The 21,448-nt window shown below is 37.4% G+C and overlaps 1 protein-coding gene across 7 annotated transcripts in view; it reads left to right on the top strand.

Moving 5' to 3' along the window:
- Window positions 1-21,448, top strand: part of LOC116846027 (RNA-binding protein Musashi homolog Rbp6) — a 220,025-nt gene that overhangs the window by 88,062 nt on the left and 110,515 nt on the right. For all 7 annotated transcript variants that reach the window (XM_032819341.1, XM_032819338.1, XM_032819342.1 and 4 more), the window contains one exon: window positions 6,456-6,580. In XM_032819341.1, coding sequence (XP_032675232.1) covers window positions 6,525-6,580 — 56 coding nt within the window. In that variant the 5' untranslated portion in view covers window positions 6,456-6,524. The remainder of the gene's footprint in view (window positions 1-6,455; window positions 6,581-21,448) is intronic.

Here is a 21,448-nt window from a genome sequence, read left to right as displayed (position 1 = left end):
CTCTCTCTCTCTCTCTCTCTCTCTCTCTCTCTCTCTCTCTCTCTCTCTCTCTCTCTCTCATCTATCTCTATCTCTCTCTCTCTCGCGCTCGCTCGCCTTCCTTCCCCCTTTTTCTCTCTCCCCTTCTCTCTCCTTTTTTCTTCTCTCTCTTTCTTTCTCTGACCTTCTTAAACCCTTTTATAACTGCATCGTCTCTTAGTTTTATTTCTCATTATAAGACACTACACACTTGGTGAAAATTGCTTGATCTCACTGAAATTACAGTGCAACTTTGCAACGACAATCATTGAATTTCTGTTGGTCTAATCAAAAGTAGTAACGACATGCGTATAAGATTATTATTATCACTAATATTATTCTTTAAATCTCTTAGAAAAAATGAAATTTCACTTCAAAAATAGGGTGCTCACCGAGTCTCTCGAATTGAGAGTGATTTTTCACAGGTTAAAGTCTGAGCGACAGATCGTATATATATAGGGTGTCTCAGACCTCCATGATGATCCTGTGCGAGAACGTAGAACGGATTGAGGTGAGCAAGAAAGTCCGTGTCGTTTTGCGATATTCGCAATAATAGTCGAGATATTAATTAAAAAATATTGATGAATAATCACGCGCGATATGGTAGATGAGCTGCAGTGACGCCGTCTGCCATTGTATACTTATATATTAAGTCAAACTGAACAAAAAAGTCCTCTACCATTTTGCAAATTACCACATAGATTTTTAAATATTGAAGAAAATTATTACATGATTATAATATGATTGTATTCTATAATGTAAAAATTTTTTTTAATTAATATTTAAAAATCTATGTGGTCATTTACAAAATGGTAAAAGACTTTTTGTTCAATTTGACTTAATGTATAAGTATACAAAGGCAGACGGCGCCACTGCAGCTACTCTACTATATCACATTCACCAATCTCTTTTAATTAATATCTCGACTATTATTGCAAATATCGCAAAACGACACAGAACTTTCTTACTCACCTGAATCCGTTCTACATTCTCACAAAGGATCATCATGGAGGTCTGAGACATTCTGTATATACGAAGAAAGTTTCAATAATATTTTATTAACATTCTCTCTCTCTCTCTCTCTCTCACTAGGCCAAACACAACAGTCCTGAATATTTTTATTATGTCTGAATCGATATAATACGACACGATATATATAATGTATCGATATTCTTAATGTGAAATTTTATTCCAAAAGTAGATTTTTTTATTTAAATTATCGAGTGAATATCTTCACTCGAACTTGAAGAGTAAATCTAATGTGTACTCTATCGTCACAGGGTAAAAGTATTTTAATCGATTGAAACATTCACTTATGTGGATCTACTTTAAGCTCGAGTGAAACGTTTACTCTTGCGATTTCGAGTGGCAATATTTTTACTATCGCCTCGAGCGAGAACATTGTCACTTTTCACTCGTTCGGAGTGAGACACCACACCAAATAGTTTAGAGAGTACACACAATAGAGCACTTAGTGCAAAAATTATTTCTCTAAAAGTTATTTCATTATGTAATTATCGTCGTAAATATCAAATATTATTTCCTCCTTATTCACTCATATTATTCATAATGCTGCTCAGTTTTTTAACATTAATTATTAATTTTATTTGCATGCATTCTGCATTTGAGAGAAATATTGCAGAAATGTTTTTTTTTTCTACAAATTACTTCATTATGCAATCATCGCGAATACTAAACGTTATTTTGTCCTTACTCCCTTGCATTATTTACAATTGCTGTCCACACAAATTTTCTAGCATTAATTATTATATTCTATTTTCACGCATTCTCTCTCTCTTGAAGAAAATATTGTCTCCAAAAAATACTTTCTCTAAAACTCCATTATACAATTATCGTCGCGAATACCAAACGTTATTTTCTCCTTTTCTCCTCATATTATTTATAATGCCATTTAATCTTATAGCACCAACTGTTATATTCTATTTGTATGTATCTTTTTGCGCACTGGAAGAATTAAAATCCCAAAAATAAATAATATATTTTCCCTCTCCTCTCCTCTTCCCTTTCTCCGTGTCGCTCTCCGAAACATCGATGTCGGTCGCGAACCGACAAAACCGCGCTCGCATCGCTATCTTTGGCGGATATTTGCGGCCCGAGCGAAACCTAAATTCGCGGGCGCAAGATTAAGACAGCTTTATTCGTCACGAGCAAATATAACGTTGCGCGCGCGATCAATATCTAACGAATCCACGACGCGTTCAGACACGACGACGAGCAGATACGGAAAGGCGTTTTCATTAGTCATGGCGCGCACACGCACGCGGCTCTACGTTAATTAAAGCATCTCTCGGCTCCGACTGTCAATGTTAACTAGCCCGCTCGGGCTTACGTTACTCGCGCACCCCGCTATTCAGACCCTCGTTCACCAGTTAGCGAAGTTTGCGCCGCGAAACTTCGGCGGAGCGAGGAAAACGGCGACGACGCCGACGACGCCGTACTCGCTGTCGATAAACAGGGATAATCGCGCGAGGTAAAGGCTATCTGGACGTGGAGCAGTTTGGCCGCGCGACAAACAAATGTAACAACGAATATTCGTCACGACGACGCATGTCGGAGGTATCGCAGGAGTGCTGATCTCTCCCCCGCGAGGGCGAAGGCACGATTCGACTGAATTTTCGCGAGGAAGCGACCGGCGCGTGACTTTTTCGCGCTTCCTCGTCGTCGATCGTCATCGAAATGTTGGAAGAAAAATATTTTTTCGACGGCAGCCGCGCGCGACTTTCGCGCACGTTCTCCCCCGTCACAGACATTTTGCAGAAATAATGGCGCGCTGTCTCTCGCTCTCATTCGCGAGCCGGGGGAGTCGCGGAATCGCGCCCCTTATCACCGCCGTATGAACGGACAAACAATAGCGGCCGACAATGGCAGCTCGATCAATGACAATGGATTTCGTCGTGTTCTCTAATCCGCGCCGCGAATGCGTCGCATCATTCCTTCTCTTTCTCTCTCTCTCTCTCTCTTTGTCTCTCCCACGTTTTCCCTCCCTTCCCTTCTGTCTCTTTCTTCGCACTCGAATATTTTTGCTAATTAGCGAGATCTCGCCGCTCTTCGACACGGTTCGAGTGTACGGGAGACCGCACTCGCGCTGAATCGCTGAGCGCTCGAATTCCCGAAGTTCACGCCGTTCTTCGTCAATTCGTTCTATCGAGCGAGGGAGGAATCGAGACTCTCTCTGCTCTTCTACGGGCATTAAAGTAAGAGTACCAGTGCCTGGACACTGACAACAACGGTACTTGATCGAACCTACACAGGGAGAGATTTCTTTGGATTTAGTAAATTTTATTGCATCCAAGCAAACTTGATCATTGGAACAGTCCAAAGAAATTAGTGCTTCAATCAATAAGTATCATGTTTGTACGTTCAAATTATTTTATAATTTGATCCAAACACAATGTATTATTTGTTTCACTTCATTATCTCTCATTTCATTTCATTAAAATAAAAGGATAATTTTACTTAAATCATCTTAAGAAACTTGGCATTTTTTTCACATCATTGACAGTCTTTTTATTACTTTATCGTGTGCATCCTTCTTCCTTTTCTTTAAATTATAGTATCTTTTTCATCGGACAACGTGATTTAATCTTATAAAACACACTGATATTTGATATAAAATTATTTTGTGTTGTGTCATACAAGTCAAACAAATATATCAAATTCAAAGAAATCTTTTTTCTGTGTAACTTACCTAACTCTATTTTTATTGTTTTGGTTTTTAAATACGATAAATTCTTTAATATAAATAAACTTTTGCGCGTATTTAAAAATTTAAATAAAATTTAAATAAAACATTTTTAAGTACAAATAAACTTTTAACTTAGAATACATATTTCTTTTCTATATTTTTTTGAAAATTTTAATACTTATATTTAAAGACCAAAACAATAAAAATGTTCGCAGTCAGGTACCAGCGATATTAGTGTTCAGGCATTGACACTTTTACCTCAATCCGAAACTCCAAACGAAGTCAGACGTTTCCATTCTGTTCGAGTCTTCGATGGTTCCATTTTTTTCTCTCTCTCCCTCTCTTTTACGTTTCTGCGTTATATCTTCGCGACTCGCGAAAAGAAAATCTTACATAGATAAAATTAGTCACTAATCCGTAATCGAGAATCGTTCCTCGCTTCCGAGAGCTCAGCCCGAGGAAACGTGAGTTAACCCTTGCTCCGGGCGATGAAATTTCCTCGCCGCGCCGGATCACCATTCCCTTGTTATTACGTTCAGGGTAGACGCCGGGATCAAATAATTCTGCTGTCGTCGACGTCGAGATCCGCGGCGTGTCAAGAATCGTTCGACCAATGTCTCGCAATTATCGCCAAGCGGAAATGACGTTGCATTGCATTGCGCGTTTCATACAATGGGACACGTATAACTACATCGAAGCTCCTCACTCTCTTTGGGATCTGCATGTGCGAACATCTTCCTTGCGTCGAGTGGGTAAAAAGTAGCGAACAACAGCCGGGGAAAAAACGGAAGGGAGAGAAAGGGAGGACGATGAGAAAAGCGGGAGAAGGCAGTAAAGAAAGAGGGAGAGATGCAGTAAAGGAGTCCGGGAGTGGGAATCCATTAACGAGTGCCGTTTTCATACCTTCTCATGCCGCTCTTGCCTAACCCTCTTCCTCATCCTGCCCCTCCACCATCCTTGGTCTCTCTTCTTCTCTTTCTCTACATCCCTGCCGCCCTCTTTTTGGCCGTCTTGCTCCTCGTTGAAAGAGCATCCAACGGCACAATAGATCGTTCATTACCGATACCGACTACCGGAGCCCGAAAAGCGGAAAGATAGTAATGCGGGAAAGAGGGGGGAGGGTGGGTGTCGACGAGAGAAGGTGCTGAGAGTTTCAGTGTGCGTGCAGAGGCTGCATTCGTGTGCGCACGTTGCGCAAACGCTCTTACGGACAACTGTATCGCGCGGCTAACGGATACACGGGAGAGACGTGCGCAAAGAGAAGGAGAGAGACGGGGAGGAGGGAACGGGCGGGGGGAAACAGTACTTTTAAGAAAGATGGCTGGCGCCGTCACGCTCCGGATCCCCGTATCTTCCAAGAGCAGCTTGCCCAGATTATAATTACGGTAAAGCCGTCCGCGATCGCTTTCAAACACTTCGCTGGCCGTTTAATCGCGTCTTCGTCGCGCGTGTAGAACACACGGGAACAGCAATGCTGAATATTCCCGAGACCTGTGCGTTAAATGACACGCTAAAATCGCGAGGGTGAAGATAGTATACGCTATAATCGCGTGAGGGAAAATGCTCTGTGGCGACTAACTATAGAGAAAATGGCCTTTCATAGTTTTTCTTATTTTAAACGAGGAGATTTAAGTCCTAATATATTAAGACTAATACATGGAAAAAAATTTAGTTCGAGTAACCAAATGGGGACCAGACGAAAAACTCGTGAATAAGAAAAGAAATAATATTTTTATTATTATAATCCAAAACAATCAGTTCAGTTGCGTTAAAATTTGATTGAGATAACTAAAAGCAATTGTTTGAGTCGGAATCTCCGGAATTTTTCTGTTTCTAAAACCGAGTTTCTCATCTGGTCCCCAAATAACAAAAAATTCAGTTGCACTAACAAAGTTGTTTTCTCCACGCAATTGTCACTTGAGACTTGTCTCATGTGAGACCCAGATTTTTATTCCGTCAGATCCAAGTTTTGCGATTGAATTATATAATGAGTATGACGTTGAATCTGTAATCGAGATTCAATAAGAAAACTTTCGTCTGGATAGAAAAAAAAATTTCAATGCGAATAACCGAATGAGGATCAAACGAAAAACTGATAAGAAATAATATTTCTGTTGTTATAACGTAAGATATTCGTCTAAACATTCAGTTATGTTAAAACTCGGTTGAAATAATTGAGAGCAGTTGGTTGAGTAGGTTAAGTAGGAACCTTCTACAGGAATCTTTCTGTTCCTAAAACCAAATTTCTTATTTGGTCCCCAAATAACAGACAATTTAGTTGTACTAATAAAACTATTTTCTTCAGGTAGTCGTCACTTGAAGCTTGTCTCATGTAAAATACTCAGACTTTATTTTGAATCAAATCCAAGTTTCTCAATTGAATTAATTTATAGTAAATATTAACAGAAAATTCAGTTATACCAACGGAGTTGTTTTTTCTATGCGACTTTGAACTCAAATCTGGGTATCTTAGTTGAGAGGAGTTTCACATAAAACGACTATTCATAGCCCTAGGAGATTCGCTTTCGCGGAATCCTGAAATATTATCATAATCAATTTCTAAAAACGAAATACCGTAACAATTATGTCTAAAAACAGTCAGTTGGAAATTTTGCAAATTTTGGGCGAAAGAGCCAAATCTGGACCGTCTCGACTAATCTCCGCTTTAATATCCTTTTCGGTGCTCATGCACGGTTTTAATCGTCCGTTCTTTTCTCTCTTTGTGTTTCAGTGACGTGTTAAAGCTGTAAAGAGGATCCAGAAGCGACGAGACACCAGCGGACGTCAGCCGCGACCATCGATGGCGTCCGCGAGTTTCCCGCCGAACTTCTCGAGCGTCGGTGTACTGGAGAACTGGTGAGTGTTTGCATAATAGATCATTACTGTGACTTTGCCTCTATAAATATCCGAAAAGCTGAGATCTTTTTTCGCCGTCGAGAGCGTTCCGAGTCGGTGGATCTGTCGTTATCTGTAATCCATCTTCATGGAAGCCAACTCTCTCTCATAATACTGAGCTGCGTGCCACATTGATGCGACAATAGTCTGCGAATGATTTTTGCTCCTGGCGAAATGATGATTAAACGGTGAGAAATCGCTCATGAACCAATCAGAGACGATTTCTCGTTCTCCGAAATTGATTAAGCCAATTGATCTTGGTTATCGGCATGCTCAGCGTTAAGGGGATGCCGAAGTAGGTGACGAACCACCCACTTGTCGAAACCATCCAAAATGTCGAAAAGATGATCATCACTGATACGATCATACTATCCTTTTCGTATTTCTTGCATATAATCTTATGCAAGTGTGTGCTGCTTTGTTTTATCATGTCAGCAAAAAATATGAGCACGCATACACAAAAATCTTTCTGCAAACTTTTTGTATATTTTTGAGCTTCTAAATTCAATCGCGAAGATACAGAAATGTTTCTTGAAATTTTCTGAACAAACACGCGCGCGCGGTATGTACAAGCCGCAGAACTCCGCAAACATTTGTATCAGATAAATATTTACGCTAATTAACAGCTCGAAATATTAATCTTAAAATTACTTGTCGTTTCTATCACGTATCGAGCAATAATGCTCCAATTCATCATCGCACGTACTTTCAGTGTGTAAAAGCATTTATAATTTGTGAACTTTGCGGAAAAAAAAGTTAGTATTTCGTCGATAAAGTTTTCATGTATGGCATCCCCTTAAGAGCAAGAATAAATCTCGCGAGTTGCGGATATAACGCTATCGCGAATTGCATTGCTACCGCGGATTCCTGTTATTTCGGAGTCGCGTGCGCGCGTTACCACTCGGCTGATAACGCGGTGTTAAAGATATACGTGTTTACGACGTAACGTCGAGGATACAGTAAACAAACGTCTGTAACGCATGAACTTAGCTTTAATTGCAAATAGACTAGGCTTATGCTGTGTCTGCATGTCGGTGATGCGTGAAATTTCTGTAACTTCCTGTTTCGAGCTATTTCAGGACTGTCACATGTACACTGAGAGAGAAAAATATCTAAAAAACAATAAATGTTTATTTGGTGTGAATACTTATAACATATTTACTTAAATATATTTTTTTTATTTAAATAAGCAATTGCTTTCTCATGTATAACCAAAGTTTTCTAAGGAAAAAAAATGTGTATATTTTCTTATAAGAAAATATACATCTGATATTTTCTTAGAGAATTATTTTATATTTGTAGAAAATAGTGAATATGTTATTTATTTATATATATATATATATAGGATGTCTCAGACCTCCATGATGACCTTTTGTGAGAACGTAGAAGGGATTAAGGTGAGCAAGAAAGTCCTATACCGTTTTGCGGTATTCGCAATAATAGTCCAGATATTAATTAAAAAAGATTGGTGAATAATCACGCGCGATGTGGTAGATGAGCTGCAGTGGCGCCGTCTGCCGTTGTATACTTACACATTAAGTCAAACTGAACAAAAAAGTCCTTCACCATTTTGTAAATGATCACATAGATTTTTAGATATTAATTAAAGAAAATTTATGCATTATGGTATACAATCATTATATGTAACAATTTTCTTTAATATTTAAAAATCTATGTGGTCATTTGCAAAATGGTAGAGGACATTTTTGTTCAGTTTGACTTAATGTATAAGTATACAACGGCAGACGGCGCCACTGCAGCTCATCTACCATATCGCGCGTGATCATTTACCAGTCTTTTTTAATTAATATCTCGACTATTATTGCGAATATCGCAAACGGCACAAGACTTTCTTTCTCATCTCAATCCGTTCTCACAAAGTCATCATGGAGATCTGAGACACTCTGTATATATAAAATTCCCCTTTCCCACCGAATAAATATTTACTATTACTTAGACATAATTTCCTCGTAGTGTTCACGCTCCTTTAAAGTGAATCAGTAAAAGGACTACACTTCACCGATAATCAGTGAGTGAATTCACTGATTTTCAGCGAAAACACTCGCACTCCACTGCTCCGTTTTATATCTCATTGACTTTGTTCAGTGGAAGTGAGATTTCACTGTAAAATTTATATTACACAGAATTCTGTTGCACGCTATACGGAATTCGACTTTCCGCGTTTATGACGATAGAATTGACGGCTTTCACTGCGTGCGATGACACCGTCTGTGGTCGCAAAGCGCACCAATAATGGGAGTAATTGCTGCTATTAACTGATCCTTTCAGCGAGATTTTACTGATTGCGGCGTTACACTTATAACTGAACCGCCAATTAGAAGTAGAGCGTTTCAGTGAAGAATACACTGATTGTGCTTAGAGAACAGAGCGCACGACGCTCTAAAGAACCTGTTGTCTACATTTTCGCATTGACGAAAATATTTCGATGTTTTTCCTCTCTCGCTTTTTTTTCATTTTGTTTTTGTTTTATTGTTTCGGGCAGAATTTAACGTTGATTGTTTCACTTGTACTTTATCTCTTCGGTGATTGTGCAAATACACGTTTATTTGAATACTCCGTCATCGAGCGTCATTGATAAATCGTGAAGTGTTCTGTACAAGCTGCGAAATGAACAGTCGGTAACAATGCGCGAGATATCCAATCAGTCGTTCGCAAAAATGTCGGTTAACAACGTTTACGAGAGGTTATTCATTACAGTCGCACAATCCCGCCAACATGTTAGGTATTTCACTGACAAAAACGGTAACAACCGAAATTTCGACGAGAGCACAAAGGCAGAAAGAAGAAAAAAACTTGTCTCTCTCTCTCTCTGACTCGCGATCGACAAAGAATCAAAATTCTGCGGCCTGCGCATTTCTCGATCCGTACGCGAAATGAATTTTCATTTCGGCGTTTAATTGAAAGCCCCGCGTCGTTTTTTTTTTTCGCACGGCGCCGAATGATTCCACACGCGAGTCAAGACCCGGCATGATATCTGAATGTCAGGTACAATGAAGTGTCTTAGACAATGCAGCATTGTTGTGTGTACACGTTTCGAGATATCTCGCACGGAAGGTCAGACGGTATTATCGTCTGTTCGGGGCGGAATGGCTGCAGCGAGAGGGTGGCGGGATGAAAAGTAGGTTTCTTCTATTTTCCAGTTTTGATTAAAGTTCCTTTGGGAGGAGCGCACATAGAGCGATTCTTTATGCTCACGTCCACGTGCACACGTATACAAACAAACAGCACATAAAGACGAATGAAAGCTCGTGCGCTACGCACAGCCTCTCTTGTACCCCTTTCTTCCGACACTTCGTGTTCCCCGTGATTCTCTGGCCGAGAGAGAGAAACAAGGAGCTCTGTACTCGCGATTAGGCCGCCTTTTGTCGCTGACTCGCGAAGCCTGCTCTCGCCGAAGATCGAACGGGACGAATAATAATCAGAGACCTTTATAGTACACACACTGAGAAAAATGTCTGATATTTGTAACTGTTATTACATACATTGAGAAAAAAATTTACTAAATTTCAAAAAACGTTTGTTTGGATAGTACTGTGAAGATATTTGTTTAAATTAAGTAATTATTTTTTAAAATTAAAGAAACAAAGAAGGGTATGACTTTTAGGCAATTTGGGGACCGCTAGGTGAACGCAAATTTCCTATTTTTTCCTACGTATTTTTTCCCGTAGAATTCAAAAATCGATCTTAAAATTACGCCAAGTAAAGGGAAAAATAGTTATAGACATTTAAACGTTGATTTTCCCTGAAAATCATGCATTTTTCAATCTGCCATCTTAAATATCTTTGATCTTTTTAGAGGTGCTAAATCTCACGTTACATAGGAGACTTATTTTCTCAAAATTTGATAATGATATGAGAATATACTCTAAACAGTAGAGAAAAAGCAGCAGTCAATTAAAAAAAAATTAACTATCAAAATAGTACAAAAGTGATTTTATAGTTTAGCTTTTTCAGGATTTACAAGGCATTAATAAACGAAAGCATATAAGGAGCCTCTTCTCGAGCATATAGTAGCTTACGCCGCTCAAATCGCTCCGTTTAAGACAGAGCTCGAAATTAGTTGTCCATTTCGGCCGATTGACTGCTGCTTTTTCTCTGCTGCTTAAAGTATATTTTCATATCATTATCAAATTTTAAGAAAATAAGTCTCCTATGTAACGTGAGATTTAACATCTCTAAAAAGGTCAAAGATATTTAAGATGGCAGTGTTGGAAAATGCATGATTTTCAGGGAAAATCAACTTATCAATTTAAATGTCTATAACTATTTTTCCCTTTACTTGGCGTAATTTTAAGGTCAATTTTTGAATTCTACGGGAAAAAATACGAAAAAAAATAGGAAATTTGCGTTCATCTAGCGGTCCCCAAATCGGCCAAAAATCATACTCTCCTTTATATTTAAAATTTCTTTATTTAATTTTAGAAAATAATGACTTAGTTTAAGCAAATATCTTCACAGTATTATCCAAATAAACGTTTTTTGAAGTTTAGTAAATTTTTTTCTCAGTGTAGAAAATTAATATAACATGTAATTTAATGTAACATGTAATTAATATAACAGATAATTAATATACTATGTAAATTATGGGGTAAAACATATTTTTTTATTAAATTTTATTATAGTGTTAGTTATAATAATCATATATATGCATGTTACTATTACCATTTTACTACAAAAAATATATGGTTGGAACCAAAAATAACCATAATTTTAGTGAAGTCAACCATTTTTTTTTAGTGCACTGTATTCAAATAAATATTATTTGTTCTGGGATACCTTGCATATACATATGTACGCAACTTAGCGTTGGACACTCTGCGTATCCGACCTATCATATAATTTCATCGTAAGCATCAAATTTACTCAAAATACATTCCGAGTCCTCGTAAATTTTAATCAGGAATATTAAATTACAGCAAAAATTCGATTTACTTACTACACAGTCATTTTTTTACATCAATAAGTTTGATAATATTTTTCTCAAGAGAAGATATTCTTCTTTTAAGCATACAATAACGAGCTTTTGCAAAATTTGTCATGAATATATTTTGAGACTATTACCAGGAAAATATCTTTTATTACAGAGAAATATTCAAGAGAAAGAAATTGAACTGAGTAATCTCTCTCGTTTTCTTTAGCAATACAGTGATACACTGTATATTTTGCAAAAATTATTTTCTCAGTGGATCTGTCTGTGTGTGTGTATGTGTGTATGGCGCGAGCGCGATGCGCTGAAAACTCACGGAGACTTCCTCGAGAGAGTTGCAGGACGACCCGAGGGAGATCGCGAGAGATATCACCGGGCTGTGCTTTATCACGACCGGCCGACGATCATCTAGCTCGTGAGGAAACCGCAAAATGCAAACGGCGATCGCCGTCGCCACGGCGACATGTTACAGGAAAATGTTCGACGATCGCCGAGATTGAAAATCCCGAAATAGTTGAGAAGCTGCACGTGTTTAACCATGCGTGAATCTGTAATATCCGGATGTACGCGCGCGCGCGTGTAGACATAAATGAAATACGCCTGCGATATATTTATAACTGCGACGAATCGCGCCACTACGTACCGCTTTTCATTCCGCCGATTAAATGCCACGAATCGATCGCCCGAATGTCGATTAGCGGTATTAGCTCGTAGAAGGATTATATCGTGAGTGATTCGCGTCGAATTCGGCCGTATCGCGATTTCCCGTCGATTCCTCCTCGTTGTTAAGAGAATCCGATAATGGATAGACATCGTGTAATGAAAAAAGAGAGAAGTAAAAGGTAAAGGGAAAAATATCGCGCTCTGTGCAATAGCAACTTTTCAGCGCTCGAAATTGCTCGCGAAAGAAAGTTGCGAGGACACGCGAGTTCACTCTGCGCTTGCTTTATTCGTATTTTCTCAAACAACGAATAAGTCGTCTTACATATTTTCCCGTCGTTTCAGCCGCGTTCGATTCGTATGTCGTAGGATTTTCTAAAGTCAATTTTTTTGACACCTGGGAGAAAAAACAGTTCGTGTGATTAAATTTCTCTATGGTTAGTATATTGTTCTGTATGGGGAGAATTTTAGAAAAATGACTGTAGAATTTCGCAACCTGTCGACAGCCTGCAGTAATTCCTTTCATTTCATATGTGTTATTTATATTTTAGGAACTGAAATATGTATGGAAAAGAAAGTTTGGGTTAAGCGAATTTCTGGTAAAGTATGAACAAATTAAAAATTCCAGTTGAAGTTATCAGAAGTCTACTCAAGTTAACAGGATTTGAACAGAATTCTCGTAACATCAACCGAAATTTTTAGGTTCATTCATGTTTCACTAGAAATTAGTTAATCCAATCAAACCTTTTTTCTATGTGTTATTAAAAAATTTGCTGACAAAACTTACCATGTTTCTTAAAAAATAATATATTATCTTAGTAAATAATGCATTATTTTAACAAATAATGATCCTGCACCATAGAAATGTATTAAAGAAAAACGTAGTGACTACAACTATATAAATGGCAACTATATGAGTTTTATGTAGAATTGTACATATAAAACTCGTATAATTGTCACTTATAAAGTTGCCATCATCATGTCTTTCTCTCTGAATGTAATGAAATTAAAAATTGATATGAAAAGCTATATATTTTTTTCCATGCAGGGACCAGAACAAAATTCAATTGTAGAGATAGAAAGATTTCTGTGGAAAATTTCTCGCAAGAAAATATTGTAAGAAATTTCTATCCGCATTCATTTGTCAGTCAATTATTCTCAATTATTTCAACTGAGTTTTCGCGTAGCCAAATATTCAGACGAATCTTTTTGATCACGATAACAGAGATGTCACTGAGTTTGTGTCCCCATTCTATTAAACTAAGATTTTTTCGCGTGACTATTACGGGTACTGCTCGAGTTTTCGCTTATCTATTACTTAAATATATTTGAGTATTTCTTAAATTATCTGTTAGAAATTGCACTAAGGAAAATTCTTTGGTTATTAAAACAAAAGCACATTCGCTATGTAATGATTAGAGAAATAGATCGAACAGTTGGAGTCGTAAATCACTTCTCATCATTTGTCATTTTAACAAACACATACATGAGATACAGATCACATTTGTTCTCTATTTGTTCTCTATTTAGGTTAGGTGTGTCTCCATCACAGAAATGTTGTTCAGAGCAACAAATTGAATGTAACAAATCATTCCCACTACGGAGTCATTTGCTGTCCCATATCAACAAACCATTTGTTGTGATCAAATGATTTTCTTGGCTATAATTTGTCGTATTTATTTCTCTATGTGTATGACTATAGTTACAAATATCAAATAACTTTTTTCAGTGTTAGTACACGGAAAGAATATTATATAATTCTCCTTTCATATAAATTCTCTTCAATTTTACTATGTCCTTAGTAGTGTAGAAATAGATTGTCAGTAAGATCTATCTTATTAAAGAACATAGAACATTTTGCTAAAAACGTGGCTAAACATCCACATGTTCGTTTTCAATAAACTTTGCACTAGTATAATAAGTTAGAGACAACTATACTTTTTTTCACTCTAATTTATTGCAATAATCTGCACTTTGTGAACCTAATAGTTCATTATTTTGCCGTTTACAATCATGTCGCCACCGTCAACGCGAAGTTCTCAGCTGACTGATCAGGACTCTTGAGCCAATCTTTTCTGACGTCATCTGTTAAAACTGAGACTCTTTTGGATCATTTTTCTGGAAAACGGTAAAAAGCTCAGATTAGAGCTAGATTTGACGTCGGCATATCGCTGATTCAAGACACGGCTCCATTCCGGAAGCTATACCTAGACATAGCTCAGATTAGAGAGTTACATATTTGGAATTGGCTCGATGTGAGCTTTAATCGTATGCAAAAAAAATTACCGATAACCTCACAGTCAGGCGAAACTTGACCACCCTCTGTCATTAGAAATATAGCAAACTTTATAACAGCGTCTTTCAGTTTTGAAATATGAGTAGCACGTATGAGAGGGGTAGTTAATTACGACGAGATGTCGATCTATATTCCCTACAAAATTCTACAATAATTTTCATCACAAAATTCTCTCGCGCACCCATGAAAGCGAATACCCGCTTTATATCGACAGCACAATTTTCCAGAACAGTTTGCGACTGACGTAACTTTCCACGATCCGTCGACTTGCCATTCAAAAATGACGTCAGGTACGTTTCGACGTTCCTGAAGCGTCGATACGTTCCGTCAAGGCGCTCAGACTTTATTCGCGATTCGCGTTTACACGCCATTTGCGGTACGCACGGCCGACATTTTGGCGCTTCTTGTCACGCGTGTACAACAATGTGTTAAATGACGACAAAATGACAACGCGGCGCGATTCATCGTGCTGCTTTATCGTGACACGACGACGACAACGACGACGACGACGAGGACAACAACAACCACGACAACGACGACGAGGGCGGCGGACGCGGACGCGCCAGTATTTTCGGACAGTTCATTGAGGAGAAGGTGGCTGTCGCCGTACGGTGACAGCTGTGTTGATGGTTCCTTTATAGTCGACCAGAGACGTACGCGGCGACGGCAGGTGTGCGAGGTCGCCTACGCGACGTATATTGGTCGCGGGGATAGAGTGGGTGGCGTCCACAATTAGCTGATGTTAGCAACGCGTACGTCATAAATTGATATTGCGCCAGCGTAAAGGACGGCCGCGCGAAATTTCCCGTGTGCGTGTGTGGATGACAGACTATGCGGATTTTTGCTAGCGACGTGTGGAATTAATTCGCACGCGCTCTTTCCGCCCGGCCGGAAATGGGAGATCGAAATATCTGGCCGAGTTTTCCAGCGGGCAAGACGAACTGGAAATCGTATGGCCGCGATGTCGCCGCCTCTCGGGCCCCTGTCACAGGCAGGAACTCTCGTAACCGAGCTTAAGTGGCTTGAGCCATAGTTATGCAAGACTGATCCAACCCGCGAAATTATGATTTTTTCATTTTTGTGTATATTTAATGAGTAATTCATATGCGGCTTTTTACATTAAAAAAGGCTGGGTAAAACGAACCATGTTTCTGGGCTGAACAAATTTAATTGCAACTGCAATCGTGGCAGGGTGAGCGAAAATTAAGTCTGTTCAACAATCCAATATAGGAATTTCAACTGAAAAGTTAAAAGGTTAATAGAAACTGAAATGCAGTTATACTCTATAAATATTTCTTTATCTAACGAAAAAAGTTGATTTAACTGCGTAATATAAGCAATTCCATCCTCTGGGTGGAAGGTTAAGTAAGTCAGACGATAAATGCATTAAAATTATGGCTTTAATAATTAGACGTTTGCAAGATTTGTCCAACTAGAAGAAATTATTGTAACAGGCTCCTCAAGATTGAATAAGTTACAATACGATCGATTTTCTTCATAATGTACAATACAGAGAACAAAAAAGATCAAAGTCTTATGGGCGTCTAAAATTAATTAAAAAACAGTTTTATTTTTTATTTTCTACTAGTTGCATCTTTTTTGCCAATTTCTTTAACCCCTTCACTGGCACGTTCATTCCACTGTTTGTGTCTCGGTGAGTAGAGAAAAAAGTCGGAGAATTTTTTTGAAACTTGGTGTACAAAAGGTTTTTGGATCGCTGAATACGACTTTGAGATCAGAATTGTAAAATTAAAAATGGCGGATCTAATATGGCGGATCTAATATGGCGGATTTATGAGAGAATTGTCATGTCACAATACTTATCTTTTAGTATACTCAACTCTCCACTTTTCACCTCCGGCATTAGCTGATGATTCTAGAATCATGACCCCGGAATATGCCACGAGGAGGCTGCGTGGTAGAATTTTATACATTCCATTTTAGTTTTTTTTTGTATTTTTTTTGTATTTTTGTATTATTTTTTTAATTATTTTTTGTTTTTTATATTTTTATTATTTTTATAATTTGTATTATTTTTGTATTTTTTGTTTTTATACATTCCATTTTAGTTTTTTTTGTATTTATTTTTTTTGTATTTATTTTTTTTGTATTTATTGTTTTTATACATTCATTTTTATTCATTTTAGTTTTTTTTGTATTTATTTTTTTTGTATTTATTTTTTTTGTATTTATTGTTTTTATACATTCATTTTTATTCATTTTAGTTTTTTTTGTATTTATTTTTTTTGTATTTATTTTTTTTGTATTTATTGTTTTTATACATTCATTTTTATTCATTTTAGTTTTTTTTGTATTTATTTTTTTTGTATTGTATTGTTTTTATACATTCCATTTTAGTTTTTTTTTGTATTTATTTTTTTTTTGTAGTTTTGTATTATTTTTTGTTTTTTATATTTTTATTATTTTTATAATTTGTATTATTTTTGTATTTTTTGTTTTTTTTTGTAGTTTTGTATTATTTTGTATTTTTTATATTTTCATTATATTGGGTCCGCCATTTTGAATTTTACAATTCTGACCTCAAAATCGTATTCAGCGACCCCAAAAACTCCTCTATATCAAATTTTAATAAAATCGAACAAGATGTTTCATTTTTTGAATATAACGATCCGCCTATATACAGAATATGACAAAATTTGCATCATTGAATTGCAAAATAAATGCATGACGCCAATTGGCGTCATTGCCCATCTAGGCACGTTTCTCTTTAACGTCAATTGGCGTCATTGCCAGCGAAGAGGTTAAGGGTTAAGTTCGTCGATGAGTATTCTTGAGGGGATATTGAAGTCGAAATCTACCGACAGAATACTAACTTCTTTCTGCGAGATTTACGTTGTATTAACTGCAGAAAATTACAAATGCTCGTACACAATAAAAATACACGCTTCGATGAAAATAGTGCTCAGTATATGAGAAAAACGATAAAAAATTTCAAAGTTAACACTTTCGAATGTCAATTAGCCTGTTAATCTATCAGTTAAAGTAAATTTCGTCTGACATAAAGTCCGTCTGATAAAAAAAGATCTGTAACTCGCATATACCGAATGCGAGTTTGCTCCGCTCTCAGAAAAATTTCAAGGAATATTGCTGTACCTGTAAATCTGAATTGAGAAGCTTAAAAGATGGAAGTTTTGCAAGAAGATTATTATATATACATTAGATTATCCGCTAAATATAGTCAAACGAAGCAGCGCACACGTGAAATTTATATGTACAAAAAGTACGAAAAAGATAGCGTAATTGTGTTAGTGACGATTATTTTTACGTTATCGTGATTTTTGTCTCCGATTCCAACATTCCCTTAAATAAAAGAACCATACTTTTTGAAGGATTAAGAACCTCAGCACTATATCTCTTAAATCATATATCAGATTTTTATCTTTATTTTTCTCAAAACATGCGAGTTGGATCGTTCTTGCATAACTACGGCCAAATATTCGATGAATTCGCCGGCGTATCGTCGCTATTTCGAGCGCACGTTTTTATTTGAATCTATCACGCGTTCCTGTAAAGGACGTAACGTGCATGGGGCTAAAACGCGACCGAGGGTGAATCGAAATCGGCGCGAAAAAAAAAAAAACGAAAAACCGAGCCTGGTGCGTTGCGCGGAGCACGTATGGGTCTCGTTTTGTTGTTTTATTTTTCCGCTTTTCGTTTTATTTTTAGTTTTGTTCAAGGATCTCCTCGGAAGCTTATCGAGCTTAGCGAGCAGCAGACCGCCTGCGAAAAATATTACTCGCAGCGCGTATGTATTTCCTAGGTCATAGATATACTGAGAGAAAAGGTTTCGTTAATTTCACAAAATACTAATATTCGGAACGAACGGTATTGATGTGGGACGTGGCAAATGGCCACGTAGCGGGAACAAATGATTTATTATTTTCAATTCGCTGTACTAAGTGACATCTCTGTGTGTGTAATGGAGACCTAACTAACCTAACCTAACTCTAACCTAAATAGACAAGACCAAATGTGATTTGCTCAGGCAATGTATGTTTATTAAAGTGACAAATGATGAGAGATAATTTGCAATGGTAACTGTTTGATCTGTTGCATGTGAAGAGAATATTATAGTAAAAATTACTAGGACTTTGTAAATTTGCGAATTCATTACTGTTTCATTTTATGTGTTAATTTATCCTTTGCGTACCGAAATGTGCTATTAAAATATTTGTTATGTTTTAGCAGAATTTTCTATATTCCTTAGCAAGATAGACTTTACTGACAAAGTCCATCCCTTACCAAAAGTACTACCAAAAACATAACAAAGCTGAAAAGAATTCGTATGAAGGAAAACTCTAATATTCTTCCCGTGCGACGACCATCAAATAGCAAACACTTCTGTTAGCTAGCTTCTGTTTTAAACGAAGGGGATTTTTCTCAATGTAAAATTTTCCACATCCATTCTACCGGTCGATTATTTCCGTTCTATCGAAGCACGCGAGATATCTTCGTCGAGAGTTCCATTAAGCGGCTGAGATTAAATCGCCGACTATGATTCGCGCGCTGCCATTATCTTGAATTTTACACAAGCCGATGCGCCCATTCGTAATCCCTCAAAAGCTCGAGAGCAAATCCGGTACAAGAAATCCCGCTAGCCAAATGGGTCCCTCTCGCAACTACCGTCCCGTAGCGTAGAGACCGCCCAAAGAAATTCATTACCGAATGCCGTTTAGCAACGGTTATCGCGCGCGCGTCCACGCGAGACAGTGCAGCACGCATCTGGGTCGACGAGAATTACAACATTAAAATTTTGTCGCAATAGGAGAGGGGGTAGACCGCGCAGTTGTCGCGGTTGCTACGTCGTTTTTTTGCTACGTGTGTGGTTGAACAAAAAAACATTCCGATGTGTAATATCCACTAAATTTCTTGGAGTGAAATCTCGATCCTCTCCTGTCCCCCCTCCTCTCTCTTTCTCTGTCTCTCTCTCAAACGAGTGAAATTTCACTCGAGGCAACTGCGAAAGTACTACCACTCGCAAGAGCGCGTGTTTCGCTCAAGCTTAGAGTGGATTTTAACGCCATGTGAGTGAATGTTTCAATCGATTAGAGTGAATTTGTTCCTGTGGTAATGGAGCACGTTGGCTTCATTCCTCAATTTCGAAGAGAAGCATCCCCGATAGAAATTGAAAGCAGTTTTCGAGCAATTACCGAACAGTTATTAGACAATTTTTATCTAATAACTGTGAATGACATATGTTCTTTTATCATATATTTTTGTACATGGAAAAAATATTGTACATGATTTTTTTTATATAAATTCTTTTCAATTTTTAGTAGTCCAGGGATTAGGCTGTCAGCAAGGCTTGTCTTCCTAAGGAACATAATAAATTTTGTTAGAAACAGAAATTTCACTAGAAATGTAACAAATTTGTAATAGTATATTTCACAGTTCTTAAAATGTAAGCAGTAATTATATGAGATGAAAGGATAATACTGCAGAATTACTGCAGATTTTTTTACGCGGTTAATTAAAAATTCTACGCAGTATACTTGCGTAGTAATTTTTACTCAGTTAATTAAGAATTCTGTAGTAAAAAGTATGGTCAAGATGCTCCCCAATTTTTTTTGTATTCGATTTTCCAATTAATTTTGCTGTAAAACCGAAGATAATCGCGAATACATTTCAAATTTTAAAGTGTACCCTTTTATATGCCGTTTCCAAGGAAATTGGTTTTTGGATTATTTTCTCCCAAATAATGAGATTCGCTATTAATAATACTTGATAATTATATGTCATTTTGATAATTATATATCTTTATCAGTAGCTGCAATTTCATCAAAAAATAATTTAAGATTTCCAACAAAATGGGGCTAAAAGCTCGTGAGAGCTTGATTGCTCTCTTTCTCAGTGGAGGAAATTTGCAGAATAAGTGTAAATTACAATATACAAACAATATAATTACAACAAGCGTGCGCGTGGCTTTTATAAGCGCGCCGTAAGATAGAGGATTAATATTATCGTGAATGCAAACGCAAATTGCTTGAAATCACTTTTACCGCACAATTCTCGTGCAAAGGATAACTCCCGGGACGATCTTGGCGGCTCGGAAGAAGGGTGTATCACCTTGTATCGCGCGCGCTTACTCGCTCTCCTTCTCGTTTCACCCGGCAGGGAAACCACAACGATGGCCCTACATACCGCTAGCAGGGTCGTATAAACGAGTTTCCGGTGTCGCGGAATTGCCTTGGCCGGTAACGCCTTTGCCGTGGCACACCGCACGCCCGCAATCTGTTCTGCATTATCCCCGTGTCTAAAATCGCCCCCGATAAACGTCGACGCGATCGCGATGTCTTGCTTCTAACTGTCTGGTTATAGCGTAATGTATTATTCACCTTTCGTTGCTCCCACGTATGGAGACGGCTAGGGCGGCTCCCACCAACGATTTAAAATTTACCATCAGCCAGTTATTAGGGGAGAATTACCAAAATCGTTTCCTAAATCGTATTTCATCAGTTTCTTCAGTATTACTAAAGTCACTTGATATATAAAGTACCGCAATTATCCGCCATGTTTATTCCAACCATACGCGATTGGTTCAAAACGTCTAAATCTGTATGAATATATTGCGTAAAGTAGAGAAAAACAATAAATAACGTTTATCACTTTTTTTTTATTTGTATAACATTTAACATTTGTAACACATAATTTCATATCGACACTGCGACTGTTATTTGCATTTGCCTCGTTAATATAGTTTTTTTTTTTAATAAATTCGTGCTATAACAAAAAGTTTTATCAATTTTCGCATTATATTATGGCATAATTGAATCGATAATGTTGGATGACTGTCTAAAAATGCGTCAACAAATTTGGTCAACGCATCTGATAGTAGATTTCCTTCATTCTGTCGAAATGATATATATATATATATATATATATATATATATATATATATATATAT

This window comes from Odontomachus brunneus, unplaced genomic scaffold (genome assembly GCF_010583005.1).
Source record: "Odontomachus brunneus isolate Ranch 3 - 2012 unplaced genomic scaffold, Obru_v1 Obru_scaffold_060, whole genome shotgun sequence".
NCBI lineage: Eukaryota > Metazoa > Arthropoda > Insecta > Hymenoptera > Formicidae > Odontomachus > Odontomachus brunneus.
Note: the sequence above shows the minus strand (reverse complement) of the source record. Positions and strands in the feature narration are given on the sequence as shown.